General features: G+C 43.0%; 1 protein-coding gene across 9 annotated transcripts in view; it reads right to left on the bottom strand.

Annotated features, from left to right (window-relative positions):
- Positions 1-22,559, bottom strand: part of ELF2 (E74 like ETS transcription factor 2) — a 100,635-nt gene that overhangs the window by 27,821 nt on the left and 50,255 nt on the right. For 6 of the 9 annotated variants that reach the window (XM_056563220.1, XM_056563233.1, XM_056563238.1 and 3 more), the window contains one exon: positions 22,031-22,196. In XM_056563220.1, the coding sequence (XP_056419195.1) occupies positions 22,031-22,196 (166 nt within the window). Of the gene's footprint in view, positions 1-4,152; positions 4,444-22,030; positions 22,197-22,559 lie in introns of those variants that run through there. The other 3 variants (XM_056563247.1, XM_056563252.1, XM_056563246.1) reach the window with 2 other exon arrangements.

Raw genomic sequence — 22,559 nt, 5'->3', positions numbered from 1 at the left:
ATAAAGTTTTTCCCTGGATAACCCCTTTAAGAAGGCTGGGGAAAAAAATTGTGTTTCCTATACACTGAGAACTAAAACTCCACTAGGGTATGCCAGAGATCAGCCTGGAAGGACATAAAAGTAATATTACAGAACATGACTTTTCACATGCTGTCCACACATATATACTAGAGATGAGCGAACTTACAGTAAATTTGATTCGTCACGAACTTCTCGGCTCGGCAGTTGATTACTTATCCTGCATAAATTAGTTCAGCCTTCAGGTGCTCCGGTGGGCTGGAAAAGGTGGATACAGTCCTAGGAAAGAGTCTCCTAGGACTGTATCCACCTTTTCCATCCCACGGGAGCACCTGAAAGCTGAACTAATTTATGCAGGAAAAGTCATCAACTGCCGAGCCGAGAAGTTCGTGACGAATCGAATTTACTGTAAATTCGCTCATCTCTAATATATACCTCAATGGGAGAAGGAAACACACAGCAGCAGTCCCTGGAGTTGATTAGATAGATCGTTGGCTGTCCAGGCATGCTGGGAATTGTAGTTTTGCAACAGCTGGAGGCACGCTGGTTGGGAAACACTGAGCTAGACCATTGAGGATAGTCCTAAAGGAGCATCTACAGTAATGAAAATACAGCGGACCTGTGGTCTCTCTGGACCTGTCTATTCTCATCAAATAGCAATTCTGGTCCATCTCTAATAGCTTAGTGTCAACTGGGCGTTGCCAGCTGGGGTTGTGTCCTGGCAATGTCTGACAGAGTCAGCTTTGACTGTAGTCACAGACAGTATAGGGACATACCCCAAGCTGGGAGGCGCCGAATTTGAAAGATGTCATGCAGCGTGTTGCACGAGTCATTTGTCAAATTTTCATTAGAGACACGCTTTAAATCCTTACTGTCATTAAACAGAACTTTTGCCATATCTATCAGACATGTCAGAAGTTTTTGATTGCACCGGGTCTCACTCCTGAGACCTGCTATGATCGCAAATTATTAGCCGGGAAGCGGGCAGCCGGCCGGCTGAGGGATCCGTCCATAAAAGTCTATGCAGAGAAATGGACGGATCTCACGGCCAGTTAGGAAGGGGAGCGCAATCCCACTCAGTTCCCCCGCTAATAACACACGATCGCACTGGGTCCCAGGTGTGAGACCTGGTGCGATGATCAGACATGTCAAACGTTGTTTAATAACAGTAATATTTTACTAGCCTAGGTGTAATCCACATAAACCTGCGTATATGAACGTGGTCAGCTCCCCTCAACGCTAGGCAGCCAATGACAAGGTATCCATACAACAAAAACAAGTCTTAAATGACTGGTGACAACATCAAAGCTAGAGATGAGCGAATTTACAGTAAATTCGATTCGTCACAAACTTCTCAGCTCGGCAGTTGATGTCTTTTCCTGCATAAATTAGTTCAGCTTTCAGGTGCTCCCGTGGGCTGGAAAAGGTGGATACAGTCCTAGGAGACTCTTTCCTATGACTGTATCCACCTTTTCCAGCCCAAGGGGAGCACCTGAAGGCTGAACTAATTTACGCAGGAAAAGTCCTCAACTGCCGAGCCGAGAAGTTCGTGACGAATCGAATTTACTGTAAGTTCGCTCATCTCTAATCAAAGCCCACCTATTACTTAAAGGAAATCCGTCACCAGTGTTATCTGCACTAGCCTGTCGGTACCAACAGGTAGTGCAGGTGCCATTGATGACAACGGTACTTACCTTGTCCCGTTCCATGGCAGGGATCTTCGGTAATCCTGTCCTTTAGCTCCAGCAACGGGCACCCGGCTTGGGGCACGGGCGGAGCTTAGTGACGTCACCGCTGCTGCGAGACCCAGCAGAGAGCAGCAGCAGCTTGGAGCATGGGCGGAGCTTAATGACATCACTGCTGCTGCGTCCCGCTGCTAGAGAACAGCAGCGGTGATGTCACTAAGCTCCGCCCATGCTCCAAGCCAGCCCATGCTCCAAGCCAGCCCAGAGCTGGAGCAAACGGACAAGATTACCGGAGATCCCCTGCATGGAAGGGGACAAGGTAAGTACCATTGTCATCAGTGTCACCTGCACTACCTGTTGGTACCGAAACAGTTGGTCACTACAAACAGATTAGTGCAAATGACACTGGTGATAGATTTCCTTTAATATCCAAAAAGGTGTCATACATTGAGTACCTGTCAAACTGCCCAGTCATGTTAGTTGTATATAAATCATTTACATGGCAAGTTCCCCCAGCGGTGAGACATCTTATCCCCTATCCTTTGGATAGGGGATAAGATGTCTCCGGGCCGGAGTACCCCTTTAAGAGTCTATTCACTCATTCAGTATCCTGCGCAGCATTTAAAGCTGTGTTCAGTCATTTAGTTTACATTAAAATCTGCAGATACAAATCCTGCGCATCAAATATGCACAGGATCCTGTACGTGTGTCTACACCCTAAGGGTATGATCACACATGCACATTTTAGCAGCAGATCTGTCGCCCATGGACTTCCAATGGGTAGCAAAATCTGCAGCAGAAAAAAAAAATGCACCTGTGAGGGTACATTCACACGTACAGGATCTGCTGCATATTTTCTGCAGCTGCTTTTGCTTCTCATTGAAGTTATTGGGTAGCACAATCAGCTACACAAAATATGCGGCAGATCCTGTACGTGTGAACATTCGCTTATGGGGTATTCCCATCTCAACGAGCATTGTTTCGGTTATAGGGCCCGTTTACCACTATGATCTACTATAATGCAGCTCTAGGTCTAGCATCATTTCATTTTTTGCTCCTACTGCAGCTAGACTGATCAAAATCCACACACGTGAAACATAACATTTTATTGTTTTATGTGGACCACATTATCACAGACACCTTATTAGGGGGGACACGAAGCTACTTTCCCACAACTCTACTGATGGTATAACCCATTACACAGAGATATATATATATATATATATATATATATATATATATATATATATATATATATATATATACTGCTTGGACACAAGATACAGAAATGTGAACAGGGATGTAGGTTGAAAGACAGATCTCCCTCAGCAGTAACTGGTAGTTTTCTATGATCGTTTCTCACACACTGAGTTGATACAGCAGTGTTTTCCCAAACAGTGTGCCTCCAGCTGTTGCAAAACTACAACTCCCAGCATGCCCGGACAGCCTTCGGCTGTCCGGGCATGCTAGGAGTTGTAGTTTTGCAACAGCTGGAGGAACAATGGTTGAAAACCAGAGCTAGAGGGTAGACGTGGTGCTGAAAAGAGCCGCAGCCTCACAGACTCCGGGGCAGCCTTCATGTGTCTAACAAGCCGCAGCGTCCCAGGTGCTGAAGCCCCGCCCCTCACTTCCGTGTTTACATCTCTCCTCTTCCCTCCAATTCCATCCGCATTGTGAGCTCACCCTCCGCTGCCAATCAAAGCCGCCCTGAGCGCCCATTGGCCCGCGGCCCACCCTCTCTCCTGCCTACTCATTGGTTAGCGCTCAGATTTCGAACCATCCCCGAGCGCGGATTGGCCGCCAGCAGCTGTCCATCACCCGACCCTCCTGCCCGTTTGATCTCTGCGCTTCCGCTATGAACGGGATTTTTTTTTATTTTTTTTTTTTAAGGTTACGTAAAAAAAAAAGATTAAAAGAATAAAAATAAAAAAAATAGTCCTATAAGTGAACACGAGAAGCCGCATGTGTTGATCCCTGGCAGCCGCACTACTACCGCAGCATGTCACTGATACACAATCGGGGCCAATGTGTGAGTTTCTGAGCTCCCCCGGTGCAGGGTCCGGATCATACAGCAGACAGGAGCCGCTCCTGACCTTCTGCATATACTAGCCATCTGTAGGACATGTGTGTACAAGAACCGCACTGCCGGCTGGTGTGCACAGTGACAAGGAGCAGACAGCGTGGCAGCACACACACACTTCCTGGTTCCCTGCACAGGAGCAGCACGGCCTCCACGTCCTCAGCCCCGATCCCTGTACCCAGCCAAGGTGATCACTTCCTACCCCGTCCTCCATCACTGCCTGCAACGTGCGCAGCTGCATCCCACCCCCTTCCATCCCAGCCAGTGCCCTGCACACTGGGCCGGGGCAGGCGGTGCATGCTCACTAGCGCTGCTCGCGATCCGGGCATCCCTCCCCTGTAATGCATGCATGCCCAGCGCTGGCGTTACCGGCTCTGATGAGCAGATCCAGCTGGTTGGTCGGTCCTTCGTGCAGCGACGTCGCCATATTTATCCCGGAGCTTGTGCTTCACATTGAGTCACAGCAGCAGCAGCACAGAGGAGGAAGCGGGGATACAGAGACACAGTGCGTGTGTGCAAGGGGAGGGGACACGGCAGATCCTTCCGCAGGCTACAGGAACCGCTCACTACACTGCTGAATGCTCCGAGCGCGATCCTTCCGCCTCACACACAGGAAGTGCCGCTGTATCCATAACGGATTCTATCTCATCCACTGCTAAGGGACAAGACGTCATCTGTAGTGCCAGGAAACCAGCCAATCACCGAGCGCCTTTTATTCTTCAGCAACATTTTAACAAATAAAGCAGCGTTCTAAATGGTTGCTATAGGCAACAAAACAACGGGTTTTCTGTAAAACAGCATAGAGTTGGTGTTTTCCCGAGCTTTTGTAGAACTACAATGCCCGGCATACACTAAAGGATGTCAGGACAATGGGAAGTGTAGTTTGGCAAAAGCTGGAAAGCCACCGCTTTGGCAGACACATTACAAATACATGGTGTAGCTTTCTATTTACATTGGTCTCCAGATGTTGTAAAACTACAACTCCCAGCATGCCCGGACAGCCAAGTCTCCAAACTGTAGCACTCAGATGTTGTATAACTACAACTCCCAGCATGCCCGGACAGCCAAGTCTCCAGACTGTGGCCTTCAGATATTGTAAAACTACAACTCCCAGCATGCCAGGACAGCCAAGTCTCCAGACTGTGGCCTTCAGATATTGTAAAACTACAACTCCCAGCATGCCCGGACAGCCAAGTCTCCAGACTGTGGCCTTCAGATATTGTAAAACTACAACTCCCAGCATGCCCGGACAGCCAAGTCTCCAAACTGTAGCACTCAGATGTTGTATAACTACAACTCCCAGCATGCCCGGACAGCCAAGTCTCCAAACTGTGGCCTTAAGATGTTGTAAAACTACAACTCCCAGCATGCCCAGACAGCCATGTCTCCGAACTGTAGCACTCAGATGTTGTATAACTACAACTCCCAGCATGCCCGGACAGCCAAGTCTCCAAACTGTAGCACTCAGATGTTGTATAACTACAACTCCCAGCATGCCCGGACAGCCAAGTCTCCAAACTGTAGCACTCAGATGTTGTAAAACTACAACTCCCAGCATGCCCAGACAGCCATGTCTCCGAACTGTAGCACTCAGATGTTGTAAAGCATGCCCAAACAGGGAAATGTTAGTTTTGCCACTATTAAGTAAATAAAATAAAAACACTCCAGGATACCAAAGTATATAAATACACAACTTGATAATGGACATGTGTTTTTTATCAACTGTCCTAAGTACGGAAAACTATTGGCGACTGTTTTCTAGTTTTTCCTGTTTTGGCTTAGGCTGCATTCACACTGCGGTTGGAGCGTACGGCTGGGGGGAAGGGAAACCGGTGCTCTCCTGTACCCCAGCTGGAACGGCGCCAAGCTCCATTGACTTTAATGAGCCGACCGGAGTAAGGCTGCATTCACACTTCGTTTTTACATTACTCTCCTGCACCCCAGCCAGACCAGCGCTGAACTCCATTGACTTTAATGAGCCAACCGGAGTAAGGCTGCACTCACACTTCGTTTTTACATTACTCTCCTGCACCCCAGCCAGACCAGCGCTGAACTCCATTGACTTTAATGAGCCAACCAGAGTAAGGCTGCACTCACACTTCGTTTTTACATTACTCTCCTGCACCCCAGCCAGACCAGCGCTGAACTCAATTTACTTTAATGAGCCGACCAGAGTCAAACAGTGACTCCGATCGACTCATTTCTGGCCCGTATCCGGTTTTGTGACCGGACCTAAAACCGCAGTAAACTACAGTTTTAGGTCTGGTCACAAAACTGAATATGGGGCAAAAAATTAGCCGACCAGAGTCACTGTTTAAGGCTGCATTCACACTTCGTTTTTACATTATGGGTGCCGGATCCGGCTGGAGGAGAGGAAAACCGGGCTCTCCCGTACCCCAGCCGTACCAGCGCTGAACTCCATTTACTTTAATGAGCTGACTGGAGTCAAACGGTGACTCGGTCGGATAATTTTTTACCCATATCCGGTTCAACCGCAGTGTGAATGCAGCTTTATACATATTAGGCAATTTTTTTTTTATCAAGCTTTGCCTCTTTTTAACTCTGAGGCTAAGTTTTTTTTTAGTGCATTCAAAAATAATGGGTTTATTCTTGGTGTCCCCCCAACCCCCCCCCCAACCCCCGCGCGTTTTTATCATTTATCCCCTTTAAATCTAAAAAGAAAAGAAAAAAAGTTTTGTATTGCCCTATTCTGGCCCCTGTAACTTTTTTAGGTACCAGTCTACATAGCTATTTGAAACATAATTTTTTTGTGGCAAGATCTTTAGTTTTTATCAGTACAACTTTTGGGCAGACTGGACTTTTAAATATAATTTTTTTATTCCATTTTATTGTCAGAAATCCTAGCTTTTGTTTTTTCTTCCAGATTTGATACTTTGTACAGTCATTTTGTTTACATTAAAATCAGCAGCATCAAATATGCACAGGATACTGTACATGTATGTGAATGCACCCTAAGGCTATGTTCACACTACTGCGGGCGCTGGCATAAACATGCAGACGCTAGGACCGCACAGGCATGAGTCTAATAGACGGCTATGCATAACCTAAGGGTAGAATCCCACACTTCGTATTTGACACTGCGGATGCGCTGCCGGCAGTTACTGCATCCTCCCTCTCCTCTCATCCCTTTCTTCAGAAATCAATGTCAGTGTACAACTAATACACAAGCAATAAAAGATAAGATGACAGCTACTCTTGGCACATATCGGCCTTTCTTTACTAGGGAAAATGCAATCAGGCCATAGACTGGTGTTTGGTGATGTCTCGGCACCCGTATTACAACAATACTGTCCTCTGACAGGTCTCTATAAAGTCCATATGCATTTTGTTAAATGGGCACTGTCAAAACTGCACTCCTTATGGTAAATAAAAAATCTTTCTAATGTACTTTGTTTTAAAAAATGAAGTTTTCTATGTTTTGTGTTTAAAAAAGCTGCCACTAGGTGTCTCCCTATTTGTCTAGAGCACATCTCCCCCCATCTCTTGCACAGACTTTGGACTCCTGCTGGCCTGGCAGAACTCCACAATCAGGAAATGCAGCTTAGAATGATAAGGGAGGGGGAGGTGCAGCCTTAAAAGGAGATGTCCAGTGCAGACTTTCTATTCCGTCCTGCCCGGGCTGCAAAAAAAGACAAAACAAACTTTCACTTACCTCCATATGTTGCCCTGGAGCTCCGCAACAGCTGATCGGTCAGCCGGGCTGTCTGCTTCCTACTTCCTTTAGCCTGGTATGTCAAACGGCGCTTCAGCCTATCTCCGGCCGCAGCGATGTCCTGCCTTGGCCGGTGATAGGCTGAAGCACCGTGTGACGTACCGGGCTAAAGGAAGTAGGAAGTAAACAGCCCGGCTGACCGATCAGCTGTTGCGGAGCTCCAGGGCAACATATGGAGGTAAGTGAAAGTTTGTTTTGTCTTTTTTTGCAGCCCGGGCAGGATGGAATAGAAAATGTCTGCGTCAGACATCTCCTTTAACCAGTCATAGCTCATCTCACACAGAATTGCTGTGTGTAGCAGAGTGAGGGAGGAAGTTCTCCCCTGTATGGCTTCAGATGATGTCGCTCCTGCTGGGTAACTAGTCTGTGAATCTGACTGAGCAGAAAATACAGAGCAATATCAAGGCGGAAAACTAACAAATAATAAATATAAAGGCAGGGGGTGGTTTATCATGATGGGGACAGTGAACTGGGAGGATTATAAAATTTAACAAGATCATGACAGGTACTCTTTAAAGGTAATGTAGCTCTCTTACAGCATACACTTAGTATTAGAACAGCTGCTCTACTTAAATAGAGCAGTGTAAAGCGCTGTGGTACACTACATTAAGGCTAGGTTCACACTAAGCTTTGAAATTGCAGGCAGAAATTCCGCTTGCTAAAATGTATAGTATGGTGAATGGTTTTCCATTCACAAATTTACACTTCGGAATTTGTGAACGGAAAATGCACTTGCAAATATTTGCCTGAAGAATGGCGTTGCTCATTCTTAAGGGGGAAATACTCGCGGAACACATTGCAGTCTATTGGAAACTGCAGTGTCCGCGCGGTCACTGGCCGTACTCGGAATCTCCAGGCGGAAATTTTCTGCCCGGAGATTCCGCAGTGGGAACCTAGCCTAATTGTAAAGCGTGCCAACCACACTCCTGTTAAAGGGTACTCCGGTGAAAACCTTTTTTCTTTTAAATCAACTGGTGCCAGTAGGTTAAACATATTTGTAAATTACTTCTATTAAAAAATCTTATTCCTTCCAGTACTTATTAGCTGCTGAATGCCGAATTCCTTTCTTTTTGGAACACTGATGACATCACGAGCACAGTGCTCTCTGCTGACATCTCTGTCCATTTTAGCAACCGTGCATAGCAGATGTATGCTAAGGGCAGCATGGGGGCTCAGTGGTTAGCACTGCTGCCTTGCAGTGCTGGGCCTTGGGTTCAAATCCCACTAAGGACAACAATAAATAAATAAAGACTTATTATTATTATTATTATAATAACGTCACCAGAGAGCACTGTGCTCGTGATGTCATCAGAGAGCATTCCAAAAAGAAAATAATTTCCTCTGTAGTATTCAGCACCTAATAAGTACAGGAAGGATAAAGATTTTTAATAGAAGTAATTTACAAATCTGTTTAACTTTCCGGAGCCATTTGATTTAAAAGAAAAGGTTTTCACCGGAGTACCCCTTTAACATACTATGTTCTGGACCCCATCTCACTTTTCCATCCAGAGGATAGAATGCGGTGTGATAGTTGGTGCAATACATGGCACACATAAAACTACCAATTGTCCTCATTATCACCCAGGCACATAGTACTAAAGACAAGTAGACCTGAGTGTGAGTGCAGTAGAACCCTCATAGTCTTACTCCATTTACATTGTGTAAAACAAGATAGCGCTTCTTCTATTAGCATTACTGACTGGCTCGTGTACCCCCTATGACTGAGGCTTACTTCATCTCACTGCAGCACAGGAAAGTGCTTACTTCTCATGTGTGCCAATCTCATGGGCCGCTTGTATTCACTAGGCAAATGCTGATTATTATAGATTTACTAACATTTATGGTTATTTATTAGTGGCAGAAATCCGCTTTTATAAATACAACTTTATGGACTGTAGGTCATTTCAAAACATTCTATTATATGCTATGGAGAAGTGTGTTGTAAATGCAAGAAAATCAATAGTTGAAGAAATAATGTACTAGACAGAGTCTAAGCTTGCAGCATATTTGTAGAAGTCCAAGAACACAGGTTAAATGTTTACTCTGAATGAATCCATCTACATCTGCTATCTGGTGCTTATGTATATAATAGTAAATACTGCACCGAAGGCTTTTAAAAGTGATTTTCTTAGCTGTAAAACAAAAAACGCCATAAAAAAACTAAATAAAAAAAAAATGCAGTATTTCCTAAAGCCTCCACAAAACTACTACAGTAAATAATGCACTGTGTGATCCGGAAACCATGAGTGATGGGCATCTTGCACTTGCTACTTTTCCGGAAAAAAAGCATATATCTTTTTCACACACACATTTTTATTCTGTGAAAAAAGGAGTTTACTTACTTTGTACTTTTTAAAGTCAATAAGCCAGTAACATATAGAGTTCTAGACATTAAGCAACCTGTATGTATTTAGGATTTATATTAAAGGAGATAGCAGGCCAAAAGTGGTAAAAATAAAAAAACTTTAATACTTAAAGCGAATGTGTTTCAAAATCGGGCCCGATATCCCCTCATAAACAGCACTTGAAAATCCAGATACTTCCTGGTTTGTGCCAAGAGCTGCAGAAAACTACACAGACCATCACTTCCTGTTTCCTGTGTGAGCTGCCAGGAGGAGCTGCTCTCAGAGAGCAATAAATACAAATGAGGGAGGTGTGTGTGCCTCAGCCAATCAGAGATAATCACACACTGTAGTGCTGAAGAGAAGGGAGTGTGACACTGCAAAGTGACATGCTGTCTACACCCAGAAAAGTGTAGAGTACAGTCATCATGTGTGATCAGGGGCTCAAGTCCAGCAGGAACACATGGGAACGGAGTTCCTGCACTTTGCCCACAGCAGGAATGCTGTTCCCATTAGCAGAAGTCCTGCAGGACCAGCCCTTGATTGGAAATAATGTGCGAGTTCCCACACTTTATTTCCCAGGACTTGACCCCTGTGTGTGATAGGATACTGGACTTCTTGCCTGGAGGAAAAGTTGAGAGAAACAGGGTATGTGCTCAGCTAAGATTATACTTGTACATTACAAAGTTATATATAAAGTTACCATTTGCAGCTATATAAAAGGTAATTTCATTTGGCTGCTGTTTAATTCACCAAATATTTTTTAACCCATATTACCCAAACATCTTTCTCTTGATAAATTTCTAGACTGTTCAGATAGGAAAAAAAAAAAAAAAACATGGGCTCATACTGATATGTCACTACGCAATGTGTGTGTGCGCGCAAATAGTCCCCTGGGCGGGATCCATTCTCTTCTAATCTCATCTGCTCAGGCTGTAATCACGCCCCCTCAGTGTGATTGACAGCCTGGCACAGCCCACATCATTGCTATGCTCCAACAGAGCGGTGACCCAGCCTGCCAATCAAGCTCAGGGGGTGTGATTACAGCAAGACTAGAACAGGATCCCATCCAGGGCACTACTTACCAGCTGGTAGGGGACACCTACAATGCTAAAGACATGGCTTCAAAGTTTGTCTGTGTAATACTGATTGCATTTAAAAGCATTATAAAAGTGAAGCCTGGTAAGGTAGAATACAGTTTTCTAAGCCGGACAACCCCATTTAGATGATACAAAAAAAAAAAAATAAGGAAAAAAAAAACAGCAACAGCTAGTCAAGTCAGAAGCAAAGACATATTCAGAAATAACAGCTGAAATTGAAAGTTTCACTAACATACACATCATGATAATAGTAGAAATTTAATAATACCTAATATTAGGGGAAGTGGCCTCATCCCAACCTCCAGCACCCTATGGTTCCCCTTTCATTGTCTGTACAACCTTTCAAAATAATCATTTAGCATAATACAGTAAATAAAGAAAGGAGAGGAGAGATACAGCATCATGTTGTGTATGAAGAGGGAGACAAAACTGGAAAGAATGAAAGCGCCACTATTACAATGAAAGGGCCACCTGGCCATCAGACATAGAGAAGAAATAGGTAGGGACTAGTGTTCAGTGCGAATATCCGAAATGCAAATTTTTACCGCGAATATTGGTAATTCGCGATTTTGTGAATATTTAGAATATAGTGAAAGATATAGGCGAAAGATACAATTGCGCATGCAAATTTCATTATGAATTTTCGCATGGAAAAAAATAAAAAAGAGACAAACTAGCGAATATGCGAATTTCGCAAACATTTCGTCCATTCACGAAATATCGCAAATTCATATATGGCCCCTGCCATATGTCCCCATCACTAGTAGGGACAGGATTGCAGGGAGTGCTGACCCAAATCACAAATCTGGCAGCACTACATGAAGAACTGGGGCTATTTTTGTTCTAAATGGACTTTTCCACCTTCAGTACCAAACTGATTTTGGCCTTAAAGGGGTAATCCAGTAATCCAAAAACAGACTTCATTTCTTTTAAAGACCGCTCCCTGTCTGTCTCCACTTTGGGTGTGGTATTACAGCTTGGCTCCATTCACTTCAATGGAACTGAGCTGCAGAACCACACCCAACCTGGAGACAGACAGGGAGCGGTCTTTGAAAGAAAATCTCTCTGTTTTTTGATTCCTGGATAATCCCTTTAACCTTTTCAGGATGCAGGGTGTATGCATACGCCCTGCATCCTGAATCCTTAAGGACGTAGGGCGTACAGGTACGCCCGTGGGAATTCCAGTCCCTGCCGCTAGCCGGCCGGGGACTGCAGAGGGGGGTACTGAGAGTCAATTCAGACCAGCGATCTGCGGCGATTCCGGGTCATACGGGTCTCCGGTGACCCGGAAAATTAGGGGGATCGGGGATGTCCAAGACACCCCCGATCCCCCTGAAGGGATAGGAGTGAGGTGGCAGGGGTGCCACCCCTCCTATTGGTCGGTCAGAAGCGACCGACCAATAGCAGATCGGGGGGGGGGTTAAAGTTCGATTCTGCCCACCCATGGTGGTCAGGGCAGAACGGGGGAACTGTAGTGTGACCGGCGGTGGCGATTCTCTCCCTGGTGCGGTGTGAGGCGATCCTGCAGACTACGGAAGCCGGTACAGTGGTCTCTAAACTGTAGCCCTCCAGATGTTGCAAAACTGCAACTCCCAGCATGCCCAGAAAGCTGTTTTTTTGGTTTGGGCATGGTGGGATTTGTAGTTTTGCAACAGCTGGAGGGCTACAGTTTGGAGCCCACTGTGCAGTGGTTTCTAAACCGGGGCCCTCTAAATCTTGCAAAACTACAACTTCCAGCATGCACGAACAGCAAAAGGCTGTTTCACCATGCTGGGAGTTGTAGTTGCATACCTCTAGCTGTTGTATAACTACATCGCCCAGCATGCCCTTAGTCGATCAGTACATGCTGGGAGTTGTGACCCCATTTTGGAAACTACACCCCTCACGTAATGTAATAAGGGGTACAGTGAGCATTTACGCCCCATATGTGTCTGACAGATTTTTGGAACAGTGGTCCGTGAAAATGAAAAATAAAAATTTTCATTTGCACAGCCCACTGTTCCAAAGATCGGTCAAACGCCAGTGGGGTGTAAATGCTCATTGCACCCCTTATTACATTCTGTGATGGGTGTAGTTTCCAAAATGGGGTCACATAAGGGGGGGGGGGATCTACTGTTCTGGCACCATGGGGGCTTTGTAAATGCACATGACCCTCAACTTCTATGCCAACCAAATTCTCTCTCCAAAAGCCAAATGTGACTCCTTCTATTCTGAGCATTGTAGTGCGCCCCCGAAGAGCACTTTACATCCACATATGTGGTATTTCCATATTCAGAAGAAATGGGGTTACAAATTTTGGAAGGCATTTTCTCCTATTACCCCTTGTAAAAGTGTAAAATTTGGGGGAAAACCAGCATTTTAGTGAAAAATTGAAAAAAAATTCTGTCACACTTCCGACTTTAACGAAGTGTCGTCAAACACCTGTGGGGTGTTAAGGCTAGAGATGAGCGAACTTACAGTAAATTCGATTCGGCACGAACTTCTCAGCTCGGCAGTTGATGACTTATCCTGCATAAATTAGTTCAGCTTTCAGGTGCTCCCGTGGGCTGGAAAAGGTGGATACATTCCTAGGAAAGAGTCTCCTAGGACTGTATCCACCTTTTCCAGCCCACCAGAGCACCTGAAAGCTGAATTAATTTATGCAGGATAAGTCATCAACTGCCGAGCTGAGAAGTTTGTGACAAATCGAATTTACTGTAAGTTTGCTCATCTCTAGTTAAGGCTCACTGGACCCCTCCCTTGTTACGTTCCTTGAGGGGTATCGTTTCCAAAATAGTATGCCATGTGGGGGTTCTTTTGCTGTTCTGGCACTATAGGGGCTTCCAAAATGTGACATGCCCCCACAAAAACCATTTCAGAGAAACTCACTCTCCAAAATCTCATTGTTGCTCCTTCCCTTATGAGCCCTCTAGTGCACCCACAGTGCACTTGACATACACATATGAGGTATTTCCTTACTCGAGAGAAATTGTGTTACAAATTTTAGGGTGATTTCTCTCCTTTTACCCCTTGTAAAAATTCAAAAACTGGGTCTACAAGAAAATGAGAGTGTAAAAAAATTGAAGACTTTGAATTTTCTCCTTCACTTTGCTGCTATTCCTGTGAAACACCTAAAGGGTTAACACACTTACTGAATGTCATTTTGAATACTTTGAGGGGTGAAGTTTTTATAATGGGGTCATTTATGGGGTATTTATTATATAAAGGCCCTTCAAATTAACTTTAAAACTGAACTGGTCCCTGTAAAATTCCGATTTAGAAAACTTTGTGAAAAATTGCTGCTGAACTTTGAAGCCCTCTGATGTCTTCCAAAAGTAAAAGCATATCAACTTTATGATGCAAACATTTTGTATATGTGAATCAACATATAATTTATTTGGGATGTCCATTTTCCTTATAAGCAGAGAGCTTCAAAGTTAAAAAATGTTTCAAAATTTTCATCACATTTTTGAATTTTTGACCAAGAAATGATGCAAGTATCGCTGAAAATTTACCACTAACATAAAGTAGAATATGTCACGAGAAAACTATCTCAGAATCAGAATGAAAAGTAAAAGCATCCCAGAGTTATTAATGCTTAAAGGGACAGTGGTCAGATTTGCAAAAAAGGGCTGCGTCCTTAAGGTAAAAATGAGCTGCGTCCATAAGGGGTTAAGAGGACACATGTCAGATTTGTAAAGTCCTCTATGTGAGAATGATTTAGGGTGGTTTTACTTACACAAGTGATCCTAAGATTGATAAATGTCAGCCATTGTGTCAATCTGTCTGAGACAAAAACTAGAAAGATTTTGCCCATAACAACCAATCACAGTTAAGCTTTCATATCCGCTGAGCTGTGATTTGATGTTATGGGCAAAATCTCTCTAGTTTGGTCTCAGACAGACTAATAAATCTGGGTCATTGAACTTTATGTTAGTGGTAAATTCTGTTTGATATGTTTAGTGTTTTTTTTGAGAACCCCCTCCCAAAATGTTTAAAGAGAAAATGACAGCCTGTTCATCTGAACTAAACCCAATATATTGGGTATATATGGCTTACATTAAAGGGGTATTCCAGAATTTTTTTTTATTTGAGTATGCTACAGGGGCTGTAAAGTTAGTGTAGTTCATAATATAGTGTCTGTACCAGTGTTAGAAAACACTGGTCTATTGCTTACAGCACAGCATTAAAGGAGTACTCCGGTGAAAACCTTTTTTCTTTTAAATCAACTGGTGGCAGAAAGTTAAACTTATTTGTAAATTACTTCTATTAAAAAATCTTAATCCTTCCTGTACTTATTAGCTGCTGAATACTACAGAGGAAATTATTTTCTTTTTGGAATGCTCTCTGATGACATCACGAGCACAGTGCTCTCTGCTGACGTTATTATAATAATAATAACGTTTCATTATTGTTGTCCTTAGTGGGATTTGAACCCAAGTCCCCAGCACTGCAAGACAGCAGTGCTAACCACTGTGCCACCATGCTGCTCTTAGCATATATCTGCTATGCATCTGCTATGCATGGTTGCTAAAATGGACAGAGATGTCAGCAGAGAGCACTGTGATCGTGATGTCATCAGTGTTCCAAAAAGAAAGGAATTTCCTCTGTAGCATTCAGCAGCTAATAAGTACTGGAAGGATTAAGATTTTTTAATAGAAGTAATTTACAAATATGTTTAACTTTCTGCCACCAGTTGATTTAAAAGAAAAAAGGTTTTCACCGGAGTACCCCTTTAAAGACAGCTCACCTGTGCTTCAATGGGTGGGGTGGCTGATGTGTGGGAGGGAGAAAAGTGACCTCACACTTACATATAAAGGCAGTAGCCCAATAGGAATAGAAGATGTATATTAACCCCTCTTTTTAGAGCTTTTCACCTGCAGTATAACCCAGTACATTGGGTTTAGTGTGGGTGAACAGCCTGTCAGTTTCTTTTGACAATATTAGCTTTATTCTAAATTTGAAAATGTATGCATGTTAAAAAGGATATTCAAGCCACAGGAATTAGTTATTAATTTACATGTACAATATGTCTACTTTATGTGGAAATCATTTGCTAAATGTCCTTTTACTTTTTCAAGACATTAGAGGGCTTGGAATAAAATTTCTGAAAATTATCTTTTTAGGGACCAGTTCAGTTTTGAAGTGGATTTGAGTTGCCTGTACACTATAAACACCCAAAAATCACACCATTTAAAAAACTGCACCTATTCAAAATGAAATTTAGGACGTGTATTCCGGGCAAAAACATCTTATCCCCTTTCCAAAGGATAGGGGATAAGATGTCTGATCGCGGGGGGCCCGCTGCTGAGACCCCCCGTGATTCCCCCGATCCACTGCTGAGGTAGCCGGAGGGCTTACCTCTTCTGCTACGGCGGCTCCGGTGCTCAGAATGATTAAGCCTGGCAGGACCAGCGAGCACTCAGATCAATAGGATTGTATATAACCCCATTGATCTGTATGAGGAATAATGATTCCTCCTAAAAGTCCCCTAAGGGGACTAAAAGTGTAAAAAAAAAAAATAAAAAAAAAATAAAAATAACACACACGCATTAACCCCTTCCTTAATAAAAGTTTAAATCACCCCCCTTTTCCCAAATTCCATATAAAAATATATAAACATAATAAAAATAAACATATATGATATCGCTGCATGCGTAAATGTCCAAACTATAAAAATATATTGTAAATTAAATCGCACAGTCTTTGGCGTACGTGCAAAAAAATTCCAAAGTCCTTTTCATACCATAAAAAAAAATAAAGCGATCAAAAAGGCAATCAAAAAAGGAACCGATTAAAACTTCAAATCACGGCGCAAAGAAATTTGCCCTCATACCACCCCGTACACGTAAAAATTAAAAAGTTATAGGGGTCAGAAGATGACAATTTTAAATGTATTAATTTTCCTGCATGTAGTTATGATTTTTTCCAAAAGTAAGACAAAATCAAACCTATATAAGTAGGGTATCATTTTAATCGTATGGACCTACAGAATTAAGATAAGGTCTCATTTTTACCGAAAAATCTACGGCATAGAAACAGAAGCCCCCAAAATTTACAAAATGGTGTTTTTTCTTCATTTTTGTCGCACAATGATTTTTTTTTCGTTTCGCCGTAGATTTTTGGGTACAATGACTGATGTCATTACAAAGTAGAATTGATGGCGCAAAAAATATGCCCTCATATGGATTTTTAGGTGCAAAATTGAAAGGGTTATGATTTTTAAAAGGTAAGGAGGAAAAAACGAAAGTGCAAAAACAGAAAAACGCTTGGTCCTGAAGGGGTTAAAAAGAAAACCAAAATTTAGCAAATTTATGGGAGAGTTTTGTTTTTGCGCAGCACACTTTAGGGTAAAATATGACATGTTCTCTTTATTCTGTAGCTCAATGCGATTGAAACAATACCCAAATTATAGAGTTTTTTTTATTATTGTCCTACTTTAATAAGAAGTCAAACGTTATTGAACAAAATCAGTCTATTTAAAAATTGTCCTGTTCTGAACCCCTATAACTTTTTTATTTTTCTGTATACGGGCTGTATGAATGCTCATTTTTTGCACCGTGATCTGTAGTCTTTATCAGCATCTTTCTTGTTTTTCATGGGACTTTTTGATCACTTTTTATTAATTTTTTTCTGCAATGTTTTATTTGCGATCTACTGCTCTGGTCTGCTTGAAGGCAGACCAGAGAAGAAAACCCAATAAAGGCTGCAGGAGGCAGGTAAGGAGACCTCAGGCCCCGGGCAATCAGATCAGCCACCCAAACCGCCACATTGCCACAGATGCCGTGATCAATATCGATTATGGTATCTGAGGGGTTAATGGCGGACATCAGCATGATATCTGATAGCAGCCAGGACCTGCGGTCTATGATGCAAGCGCAGCTCCTGCACTTGCTTCATAACCGCGGCTGGACACAGGACATACATGTACGTCCTGGTGTGCTAAGTCCCCAGTCGTCAATGGCGTACCTGTACGCTCTGTGTCCTCTAGAGGCTAAAGGAGAACTGACATTAGGTTATAGTGCGGGTAAAAAGAGGTAAAACGAGATGTAGCAAGGGAGTGGCCCCTGGACTATGCTACAATAACAGAGCGCTCACGTAGCTGCAGGCTCACACATTACTAGAAAAATTTTAAAAAGATGTCCAGCATAAAAAAAAAAAAACTATCCCCAATTCGAACCCTGGTATCTCCTGTACAGGGCCCCGGTTCTGCTCTGTTAATGCGCGTTTCGTACCCAGCACATCAGCTGGTCAAAACATGCCCCCTCCATTAGTTTCTATGGGAGAGGCAGAGACATGAACGCTGTGTCTCCGCCTCTCCCATAAAAATAATTGAAGGGGCCGTGTTTTGACAAGCTGAGAAGCTGGGTGCAAAATGTCAATTATACTAGTAGAGCTTGGGCTAAGCCTGGGCCCCCTACGGGAGATCGCGGGGGTAGGGGGTGCAGCTGTTTAGACCCCCTGCGATCAGACACTTATAGGGATACATTTTTTTTTTGCTGGAAATCTTTAAATATTCATAAGAAGGGTGGACATTGCGCAGTATAGACTGGAGGTGGGAAACTCGAGAAGCTGGATCCCCTCCTTCATTGCGCACTACAGACATTTAGCAACATTGCAACAGAGGTCCATAACTTCTAATCAGCTAAACCAATTTCTGTAAGGGATCCCTTGTTTTACTCCTGTTCATCTGCACTATAACCCAACGTTTTGGGTTTAGTACGTTGAACAACCTGTCAGTTTCCCTTTAATGGTGTTCTTTGTGCAATTTACATAACATGTTGACCTTATTTTGCAGGTCATTACGATTATGGCAATACCAAATTTATTTAAAAAATCTTTTATGTTTTTTTTTCTTTTTACACAATAAAAACTTTTCATTAGAAAGCACAAAACAGTGTTGCCCGGTGTCTCCGGAGTCTCCCCTGCCTCGCAACATCTGCCACCCGTCAGTGTCGTCCCACAGCAGATTAGGTCACAAAGACCAAAGTTTTCACATCAAGCTGCAAGTTCTTCTCAAGGTGGGTGCTCCATGTATGTGTATATATATATATATATATATATATATATATATATATATATATATATATATCATATCACACTTTCTGCTGCTCCCGTGCCTGTGAAAGTTGGCCCACTCACACCCTGTAAAAAGGATGTGTTCCTTTGTCAAAGTGTATAAGGACGTACCTCATTGAAAGGGGGAACAGTAAGGGTGGTCATACACTTTGAATAATTGTTGGACAGTTTCATTTAGCCAACAGTAACTTCTTCTGACCTCTCCATACTCATGATTGTTCAGCGCAGCTGAACACTGTTCTTCTATGGGGAGGGGAGGATTAAAGGGGTACTCCGCTGCTCAGTGTTTGGAACAAATTGTTCCGAACGCTGGAGCCGGCGCCAGGAGCTCGTGACGTCATAGCCCCGCCCCCTCATGATGTCACGCCCGACCCTTAATGCAAGTCTATGTGACGGCTGTCACGCCCCCTCCCATAGACTTGCATTGAGGTGGTGGGGTGTGACTTCGAGGGGGCGGGGCTATGACATCACGCGCTCACGAGGCCGGCTCCAACGTTCGGAACAGTTTGTTCCAAACGTTGAGCAGCGGAGTACCCCTTTAAGGTGCAGCCAGATAGCTGTGGTGGTGTGCAGTGCAAATCCTACAGGCTCGACCCTTTTCTCTCTGGATATCATCTCTGGTGTAAAGTGTATCGTCACTTTAACCCCTTAAGGATTGGGCCATTTTTCATTTTTGCACTTTCGTCTTTTCCTCCTCACCGTCTCAAAATCATAACGCTTTTAATTTTTCACCTACAGACCCATGTGAGGGCTTGTTTTTTTTGTGCAACCCTTTTTGCTTTGTAATGACATCAATCATTTTACCACAAAATTTTCGGTGAAACCAGAAAAAAAAATATTTGTGGGGCAAAATACAAAAAAAGGCATTTTGTAACTTTTGGGGGCTTCCGATTCTATGCAGTGCCCTTTTCGGTAAAAATGACACATTATCTTTATTCTGTAGGTCCATATGGTTACAAGGATACCTAATTTATACAGGTTTTATTTTATTTTACTACGTAATAAAAATTATAGCTACATGCACCAAAATTAGTATGTATACAATTGTCATCTTCTGACCCCTGTAACTTTTTTATTTTTCTGTATACAGCAATGTGTGAGGGCTCATTTTTTGTGCCATGATCTGATGTTTTTATCAGTACCATTTTTGTTTTGATAGTTTTTTATACATTTTTTTAGGGTAAAAAAACAAATATATGCAATTTTGGACTTTTTTTTTACGTAAACACCATTGACCGTGCGGTTTAATTATATTTTTATAGTTCGGACATTTGCGCACACGGTGATACCACATATGTTTACATATTTTTTATATGGAATTTGAGAAAAAGGGGGGTGATTCAAACTTTTAATATGGAAGAGGTTAATGTGTGTTTAAAAAAAAAATTTTTATTTTATTTTATTTTTTTACACTTTTTTAAGTCCCCATAGGGGACTTTTAGGAGGAATCATTAAATTCCTCATACAGATCAATGTAGTTCCATAGAACTACATCGAACTGTGTGCTCTGCGCTTGATTGATAAAGCCTGGTTCAGCCAGGCTCTATCAATGACAGAGCTGCAGAAGACACAGGAAGAGAAGTAAGCCCTCCGGCTACCTCAGAAGCTCCGGGGGGGGGGGGGTTAATACACCCCACTGGACCACCAGGGACTGGTTAAAGGTCCCTTTAGACGCCACTGTCATCTTTGACAGCGGCAATCGAAAGGGTTAATAGCCGCCCACGGCGATCGCGGCATGTCAGCTATTAACGGCAGACGGTCAGTATAGCGCGATTGAGGAGCCCGCGCCATACACTGGTTGCAGTCTCAGGACAAGCTGTCTTGTCCTTACACGGCAACCGGTCAAAGGAGTAATGCAATTTTTATTTCCTATTCCCTGTGCGCGCACGTGACCAGCAACCATGAATATTCAAATCCAGCCGTTGGGTCCACCTCCAGCGAGCAATTCAGCACAGATAGAAGCAGATCTTCAAAAGGACCGGGCACCGGACTGCAGGTATGTATATTAGTCAGTGACCCATGTATGGACTCCTGTTCACCTGCACTATAATCCGGTGTATTGGGTTTAGTGTGGGTGAAAAGGGTGACAGTTTTCCTTTAATATGATTTGAAATAATTTGCCAAAATATTTTTCTGGTGGTGATCCTCATCTCAATTAAAAAAAAATAGGGTCCATTCCCAAATTAGAAAATTCAAAATCCTAGGGTACCCATTTGAGCTTGAGAACACAGAATTAGTTATACAAGACTTTTGGGCTATTACAATATATATATTTTTTTCCTTACACTTGATCTTAGAAGAAATGTGATGCACAATCCTCTTTGTCTCTGCCAGCTATGATCAATACTACCTTAAAAGGAGTTGCCAGGGAGTAGTTTTATTATTATTATTTTTTTAAATATGTGGGCCAGGCTGCTGTGAAAATAACAAAGAGGCATACTTACCCAGCCCGATCCCCAGCCGCTGCTAGTTTCCCAATCTTCCAGATCCATTATGGTTTTAGTTCTGGTGACATGGCTTGTGGACAGGAATAGCCTGCTAAGCAAATCACTGTGCTGAGTTGGCAGGTCCTGTGCAATTAGCATGTCACCAAAACTAATGAGAAGAAAAATGCAGCGGGGACCGGAAGTTTGGGAAACCAGCAGCGTCGGGGGGATTGGGCTAGGTAAGTATGCCTCTGTTATTTTCACAGCAGCCCAGCCCACATATCTATATAAAAAAAAGGGCCCTGACCGGACAACCCCATTAACTCATCCTCTTTGAAGGGAATTCTTTGAAGAGGCCATATAAGAAGCAGTAACCTGGAGAGTGGTTTTGTCCACATGCGATGATCACACTAGAGTACCAGTCCCCCTACCAAGATAAGCCATTTAACCCCTTTACCCCTTCACTACCATAGACAATCAGGGAAGCAAATTGTTGTAATTTTTCTTTTTCTCTGTTGTCAAAACTTACAAAATTATTACTTAGTGATTCAATGACTGTAAGAGCCCTGTAAAGTGGGTGACACCAACCTATTTCCACTGTTTCAGTCTCTACCTCCTGTTCTTCTGCTACATCTTGAAAAATGAAGGTCTCATCATCATACACCAGAACCTGAGCAGCGTACCCTTCTTCTAGTATGGCACTAGGAACTGGCTCCACAATGACAGCAGGGTACTCAGTTTCCTGAACTTCTTCCTGTCAGAACCAAACCAGTTTCACAATACAGAATGTATTAGATTTTGTAACTGCCTTAGTGAAAATACATATATATTAACAAAGTAACAGGACTATTGTAATGAAGGTTATGTTAGCTTAAATCAATGTTTTTATGACAAATGACGCCTATATTATTTCTTTGTTTGTGGATTTATGCCTAAATGCCTCAACTTAGGCACCATTCTCCCTGTTCTCTGCAGCTCATAGCTGTGCAAAACCCATCTCCAACATGCGACACAGGGTAATATGAGACTATGGCATTGGGTCTTGCGCTGGGGATGAATTTTGCAAAGATATGAGCTGTAGAATGTTGAGGCACTTTGGTGCTAAATTCTAAATAAA

This window comes from Hyla sarda, chromosome 1, assembly GCF_029499605.1.
Source record: "Hyla sarda isolate aHylSar1 chromosome 1, aHylSar1.hap1, whole genome shotgun sequence".
In the NCBI taxonomy this organism is placed as follows: Eukaryota; Metazoa; Chordata; class Amphibia; order Anura; family Hylidae; genus Hyla; species Hyla sarda.
The sequence above is the reverse complement of the archived record's forward strand: the minus strand, read 5'-3'. Positions and strand labels throughout refer to the sequence as shown.